The 6,477-nt window shown below is 54.1% G+C and overlaps 2 protein-coding genes across 4 annotated transcripts in view; both read left to right on the top strand.

Moving 5' to 3' along the window:
* Nucleotides 1-4,778, top strand: part of LOC103154874 (NEDD8 ultimate buster 1-like) — a 10,082-nt gene extending 5,304 nt beyond the window's left edge. For 2 of the 3 annotated variants that reach the window (XM_007576314.2, XM_016663135.1), the window contains exons 2-15: nucleotides 87-208; nucleotides 1,058-1,225; nucleotides 1,454-1,518; nucleotides 1,590-1,654; nucleotides 2,169-2,327; nucleotides 2,396-2,484; nucleotides 3,027-3,133; nucleotides 3,199-3,385; nucleotides 3,458-3,565; nucleotides 3,697-3,849; nucleotides 3,918-4,064; nucleotides 4,142-4,204; nucleotides 4,321-4,516; nucleotides 4,593-4,778. In XM_007576314.2, the coding sequence (XP_007576376.1) occupies nucleotides 92-208; nucleotides 1,058-1,225; nucleotides 1,454-1,518; nucleotides 1,590-1,654; nucleotides 2,169-2,327; nucleotides 2,396-2,484; nucleotides 3,027-3,133; nucleotides 3,199-3,385; nucleotides 3,458-3,565; nucleotides 3,697-3,849; nucleotides 3,918-4,064; nucleotides 4,142-4,204; nucleotides 4,321-4,516; nucleotides 4,593-4,735 (1,767 nt within the window). In that variant the 5' untranslated portion in view covers nucleotides 87-91 and the 3' untranslated portion in view covers nucleotides 4,736-4,778. The remainder of the gene's footprint in view (nucleotides 1-86; nucleotides 209-1,057; nucleotides 1,226-1,453; nucleotides 1,519-1,589; nucleotides 1,655-2,168; nucleotides 2,328-2,395; nucleotides 2,485-3,026; nucleotides 3,134-3,198; nucleotides 3,386-3,457; nucleotides 3,566-3,696; nucleotides 3,850-3,917; nucleotides 4,065-4,141; nucleotides 4,205-4,320; nucleotides 4,517-4,592) is intronic. The other variant, XM_007576312.2, reaches the window with a different exon arrangement.
* Nucleotides 4,779-5,036: 258 nt separating this feature from the next.
* Nucleotides 5,037-6,477, top strand: part of LOC103154887 (NEDD8 ultimate buster 1-like) — a 1,603-nt gene continuing 162 nt past the window's right edge. The window contains exons 1-3 of the mRNA XM_007576330.2: nucleotides 5,037-5,173; nucleotides 6,023-6,190; nucleotides 6,419-6,475. Coding sequence (XP_007576392.1) covers nucleotides 5,057-5,173; nucleotides 6,023-6,190; nucleotides 6,419-6,475 — 342 coding nt within the window. The 5' untranslated portion in view covers nucleotides 5,037-5,056. The remainder of the gene's footprint in view (nucleotides 5,174-6,022; nucleotides 6,191-6,418; nucleotides 6,476-6,477) is intronic.

The raw sequence follows: 6,477 nt of genomic DNA, 5'->3' as shown, positions 1-6,477 counted from the left end.
CTTTGGTCTACTTCCTATCCTGTGGTTTCCTGTCCTCTGATCGACTTCCTGTCCTGTGGCTGTCTTCCTGTCCTTGGTCGTTACAGACAGCATGGCGGAGCAGAACCTCCAGGCCAAGCTGAAGAACCTGCTGAAGCAGGAGAAAGTTCAGCTGTGGAATCCTCCGTTCACCCAGGAGGACGACCAACCGAGCGCCGTGCACCTGCAGGTGGGTCGGAGTGAGACTGCGCTCTGATTGGCTGAAGGAGAATGTCTCCACAGAGTCTATAGGTTGGTTTTCCCAACCCTGGTCCTCCAGACTCACTGCCCTGCGTATTTTAGAGGTTCCCCTGCTTTAAGACGCCTGATTATTCACCTGATTGCAGCTCAGCAACCAGCTGCCAGTTGAAATCATCTGGGCTGTAGCAGGAAACACCTGAAACCTGCAGGCAGAAAGTCTGGAGGAGCCGAGCAGGGAAACACGGAGCTGGGTCAGCCTGAGGAAACACCTGAAGGGTTTACAGGATGAGGAGGATTAACAGCAGCTGCAGATCAGAGAACAGTTTGATCTGGAGAAACAACAAACTGCCAGAGATTGGATATAAATTCAGTAGCAAAGATCATTAAAATTAGTCTCATTTTAATGAGTTTTTTGTTTTAATATAACGAGAAAGTCTTGTTTTATAAAATAATATCTTCCCCTTCCTAAATGATGGCCTAAGTCATTTTTCTTTTTCAAACTTAACTTGAGTCACGATTTTAAGGTGACGATTTAAAACTCAACTTATAATGTTAAAGTTTCTCGTCTCATAACTTGCTTTAATGAGGAAATTCCTCAAGGTTGAGTTTTATATCGGTTTAACAAAAAACCTTCTCATTTTAGAGAGATTTTTTATTTTGCTCTTACAGGCTTCCTCTTGTTTTGACAGCTTTTTTTTTGTTCAATCCTGATTCTGCTCCTCAGTTTATCTCCAGATTCTGGCAGTGAAAGTCTTCCGTAGATTAAGTGAAACAGGTGAATTAAATGTGGCTCCTGGTGGCTTAAAGCAGCGTCTCGATCTGATGTTCTGTCCTCCAGGAGCTGGCGCAGCACTACGCCCCGCTCCTGGGCCTGTCCGCGGAGGAGGTAGGGGGCGCTCTGGAGTCCATCCGGGCTCAGGCGGTGGCCAGAGGGAAAGGCAACCGGACCTTCAGGGAGACCAGCGTGGCGACGCTGGAGCTGCTGCTGCCCAGAGAGGCCAAGAAGGTCAGGAGGGCATTTTCCCCTGGTGGGAGGAGTCAGGGTGGAGCTGGTGGGAGGAGTCAGGTGGGAGGAGTCAGAGTTGAGCTGGTGGGAGGAGTCAGGTGGGAGGAATCAGGGTGGAGCTGGTGGGAGGAGTCAGGGTGGAGCTGGTGGGAGGAGTCAGGGTGGAGCTGGTGGGAGGAGTCAAGGTGGAGCTGGTGGTTTGGACTGAGGTTCTGCTTCTGCTTCCAGGGTTCGAAGACAAAGACTCACCTGGAGACTCGGCTGGACGTTCCGCTGCAGCAGCTGGTGGACAGGTACGGTCGCCTCACCTGGTGGTGATGTCATAGCCCCGCCCTCCACTCTGAGGCTGTTTGTGTTCCTGCAGGATCGCGGAGGATTTCAGCCTGAAGCACATCAAGCTGATCCTGAACGGCAGAACCCTGCAGCCCGGTCGGTACCGCCGCCTGTGTAAAGCTGAAATCATCCTGCTAAATATTAATTTACTGAGAATAACGCTTCAGACCGAGTTAAGATTATTGGTTACCATGGCAACGTCGGGCACCAGCTATGTTGGGAAAAGTAACAAAAACAGATCAACAGATTCTGTTTCTGTTTATTTGGGCTGATGTTGATGGTTCTCAATGCACCTGCAGTTTAAACTGGTTCATGTTCTCACCACAGAAACCCTCTCACTGGTCGGGTTCATCTATACTCGGTCGGTCTGTAGACTTCTCTACCAGTCCAATCTGTTGTTTGGTTGGTGCTGATCTCGTATGAGAGTTTCCAGTAATTATCCACATCCTCATCTTTCCAAATCCGTAGTTCTTCCTGACATTCCAGGTGTGATCGACCCAGTTCATTTTCTTTTTGACTAAAACATGCATCATAATTAATAATGTCTGTAATAACTGGTCTGCAGCCGTCAGAGGAGCGGGCGGTTCTGACCCGCCTCCTCTGTCTGCAGACCGGCGACTGGACGAGCAGGGCGTGAAGAACCACAGCAAGGTCATGGTGCTGAAGGTCAGCGACGCCGAGCAGGTCAGCAGGGAGGAGGACGAGCAGAAGAGCCAGAGCCAGAGCCTGCAGCGCACCCAGAAAGGCTTCCAGATCCTGTCGGAGAGAGGTGGGTCCGGGTCGGGCCGGGTCAAAGGTCGGCCGGCTCCTGACCTTCATGGATGTTGTGTGTGTCAGACGGCAGCGAGGATCCAGAGACCACGCCCTTCCTGGAGATCGCCGACCAGAAAGGAAACCCGCTGAAGATCCCGCAAGACGAGAAGAAGGTGAGGCTCGGTCCAGACATCAGAACCACTCAGAACCAGAACCAGTCAGACCCCTTCAGAACCGTTCAGAACTTCAGGACCAGAACCGGTCAGAACCCTTCACAGGTTCTCTGCATTCTGGCTGAAGGTTTGATACCAGAACCACAGCAGGATGAAGATCTGGTTCTGTACTGGTTTCACTGGGAATCTCACCGCTAACTGAAGAGCTAGCTGTGCTAATGCTAATGCACTAACATTACTCGTGCTAAAGCTACAAACATGCTAATATTAACATAGTATTACTGAAAGCTAATGCTAAAGTACTATATCAATATGGTGTTGGTAGAAGCTAATGCTAAAGTACTAATCCCAAATGTTAGCTGTGCTAAGCTAACAGCTTTTTGGTTCAGCTCTTTGGAATCAGTCGAGAATAATTACTGCTGAGATGGTCCAGTCCAAGTTAGGACCAGCTCCCTGCCTGGCCCCGTTACCTGCTCAGGTTCTGGTGTTGAGCCCGGTTCTGGTTCTGGCCCGACCCGGTCCATAACGGCCCCTGTCTCCAGGCTCTGATCCTGGCCATGGGGTTCCATGAGAAGGGCCGCTCTCTGATGAAGAGGAGGCAGTTTGACTCCGCCCTCTGCCACCTGCTGCAGGCCGACCAGCACTTCAGGTAGGAAGCCCCGCCCCCTGCACCTTTCACAATAAAAGCTCTGTTCACACCTCGCCGTCCTGCAGTCGGTGCGGCTCGGCGATGCTGGGCTCTGTGGACAATTACGCCGTCCTGCAGCTGGACATCGTGTGGTGCTACCGGGCCCTGGAGGCGCTGTCCTGCCTGGAGGACGGGCGCAGCCGGCTGCAGCGCGCCGAGGACTGCTTCCTGCGCTGCTACGGCGAGCAGCAGCAGCGCCTGCTGATGATCAAGGTCCGGGAGCCGCCGCACGCACCGGCCGCCGCCACTGGGGGGAGCCACTGCTGAACGAGTGTCTGTTTCCAGGGCAACACGGGACGAGAGGAAGTCCTGTTCCTGCGTCTGTACCTGCTGCAGAGCCTGCTGTCCTTCCTGGAGGGAAACGACCGCCAGGCCCGGGTTCTGCTGGCCAAGGTGGGTTTGGATGGGTCCAGGTGGTTCCGCTGAAGGTCCAGATGGGTCCCCTGGTCCTCTAAAGGCCCCAGCAGCTCTCTGTGGTTCCAGTCTCTGTGCTGGTTCTGACCCGACGGCCCGTCTCGTCTCAGGTGGAGGACCTGTATGGCCGTCTGGTTCCGGACTCGGAGAAGATGGACCAGCTGCTGGTTCTGGGCTTCTCTGAGCGGGAGGCCCGGTTGGGCCTGCGGGCCTGTGGAGGAGACCTGCAGGCGGCCGCCGTCCTCATCAGCAACCGGCGCCAGGTAGGGTTCTGATACGGTACCAGGAGAACCGGTCCTCTCTGGTTCTGACCCGGTCCTGTTTGGTCCAGGAGCGTGAGGACCAGCAGCAGAAGGAGCGCCAGCGGCGGAGGACGAGGATGGAGGACGTCTCCCGGCTGGTGGAGCTGGGCTTCTCCAGGACGGACGCGGCCAGAGCGCTGCACCGCGCCCAGGGGGACGTGGACAAGGCGTCCGCGGTCTGTCCCCGACCCGCCGGGCCTTGGGACAGAACCTGGACCCGACGAACGCCTGACCGCTTTCTGTCTGTCCCCAGATCCTGCTGGACTCGTCCCAGACGTCCCCACAGGACGCTGTCTGTCCAGAGAAGGTGGAGCAGGTACTGTCTCTCTGTCCAACTGATGTCCTCCAGTCAGAGATGTCCCTCGTCTGTCCCCTGTCCTCCAGCTGCTGTCCCCTAACCTGTCTGTCCCCCGTCTGTCCCCTGTCCTCCAGCTGCTGTACCTGGGGTTCCAGAGGGCCCCGGCTGAAGCGGCCCTCAGGTTGTCTGGAGGAGACGTCCAGTCTGCAACTCAGCTGTTGTTGGACAACCAGGGTGTCCTGTCCCCAGACCTGCTGTCCCCGCCATCCACGTCCTCTTCGTCCTCCTCTCCATCCTCTGAGGAGGCTGGCACCTCGTCCACCTCCCCAGGTAAGGTGGTGCTCTGGGGGTCCAGCAGGTGGCGCCTTGGACCCATCCTGATTGTCCTCCTGTCCTGTGTCTCCAGAGGACAGCCAGCTGGTCAATGAGGTCTTGGAGGATATTTCCCGCCACGAGGAGGACTACCTGGACCTGACCCTGGAGGACGAGAGCCAGCTGATTTCCACCCTGAAGACGTATCTGGACCGAGGCCCGGCCCGCTCCGTCTGAGTCCGCATGGGGCCCAAACGGGACNTTCCTGTCCTCTGGTCGACTTCCTGTCCTTTGGTCTACTTCCTGTCCTTTGGTCTACTTCCTATCCTGTGGTTTCCTGTCCTCTGATTGTCTTCCTGTCCTGTGGTTGACTTCCTATCCAGTGGTTTCCTGTCCTCTGATCGACTTCCTGTCCTGTGATTTCCTGTCCTCTGGTCTACTTCCTGTCCTTTGGTTTCCTGTCCTCTGGTCGACTTCCTGTCCTCTGGTCGACTTCCTGTCCTCTGGTTGACTTCCTGTCCTGTGGTTGACTTCCTGTCCTTGGTCATTACAGACAGCATGGCGGAGCAGAACCTCCAGGCCAAGCTGAAGAACCTGCTGAAGCAGGAGAAAGTTCAGCTGTGGAATCCTCCGTTCACCCAGGAGGACGACCAACCGAGCGCCGTGCACCTGCAGGTGGGTCGGAGTGAGACTGCGCTCTGATTGGCTGAAGGAGAATGTCTCCACAGAGTCTATAGGTTGGTTTTCCCAACCCTGGTCCTCCAGACTCACTGCCCTGCGAATTTTAGAGGTTCCCCTGCTTTAAGACGCCTGATTATTCACCTGATTGCAGCTCAGCAAACAGCTGCCAGTTGAAATCATCTGGGCTGTAGCAGGAAACACCTGAAACCTGCAGGCAGAAAGTCTGGAGGAGCCGAGCAGGGAAACACGGAGCTGGGTCAGCCTGAGGAAACACCTGAAGGGTTTACAGGATGAGGAGGATTAACAGCAGCTGCAGATCAGAGAACAGTTTGATCTGGAGAAACGATAAACTGCCAGAGATCAGAAATAAATTCAGTAGCAAAGATCATTAAAATTAGTCTCATTTTAATGAGTTTTTTGTTTTAATATAACGAGAAAGTCTTGTTTTATAAAATAATATCTTCCCCTTCCTAAATGATGGCCTAAGTCATTTTTCTTTTTCAAACTTAACTTGAGTCACGATTTTAAGGTGACGATTTAAAACTCAACTTATAATGTTAAAGTTTCTCGTCTTATATCTTGCTTTAATGAGGAAATTCCTCAAGGTTGAGTTTTATATCGGTTTAACAAAAAACCTTCTCATTTTAGAGAGATTTTTTATTTTGCTCTTACAGGCTTCCTCTTGTTTTGACAGCTTTTTTTTTGTTCAATCCTGATTCTGCTCCTCAGTTTATCTCCAGATTCTGGCAGTGAAAGTCTTCCGTAGATTAAGTGAAACAGGTGAATTAAATGTGGCTCCTGGTGGCTTAAAGCAGCGTCTCGATCTGATGTTCTGTCCTCCAGGAGCTGGCGCAGCACTACGCCCCGCTCCTGGGCCTGTCCGCGGAGGAGGTAGGGGGCGCTCTGGAGTCCATCCGGGCTCAGGCGGTGGCCAGAGGGAAAGGCAACCGGACCTTCAGGGAGACCAGCGTGGCGACGCTGGAGCTGCTGCTGCCCAGAGAGGCCAAGAAGGTCAGGAGGGCATTTTCCCCTGGTGGGAGGAGTCAGGGTGGAGCTGGTGGGAGGAGTCAGGTGGGAGGAGTCAGAGTTGAGCTGGTGGGAGGAGTCAGGTGGGAGGAATCAGGGTGGAGCTGGTGGGAGGAGTCAGGGTGGAGCTGGTGGGAGGAGTCAGGGTGGAGCTGGTGGGAGGAGTCAAGGTGGAGCTGGTGGTTTGGACTGAGGTTCTGCTTCTGCTTCCAGGGTTCGAAGACAAAGACTCACCTGGAGACTCGGCTGGACGTTCCGCTGCAGCAGCTGGT

The sequence above is a fragment of the Poecilia formosa genome, unplaced genomic scaffold, assembly GCF_000485575.1.
Source record: "Poecilia formosa unplaced genomic scaffold, Poecilia_formosa-5.1.2 Scaffold404, whole genome shotgun sequence".
Lineage (NCBI taxonomy): Eukaryota > Metazoa > Chordata > Actinopteri > Cyprinodontiformes > Poeciliidae > Poecilia > Poecilia formosa.
This window is presented reverse-complemented; position numbering and strand designations above follow the sequence as displayed.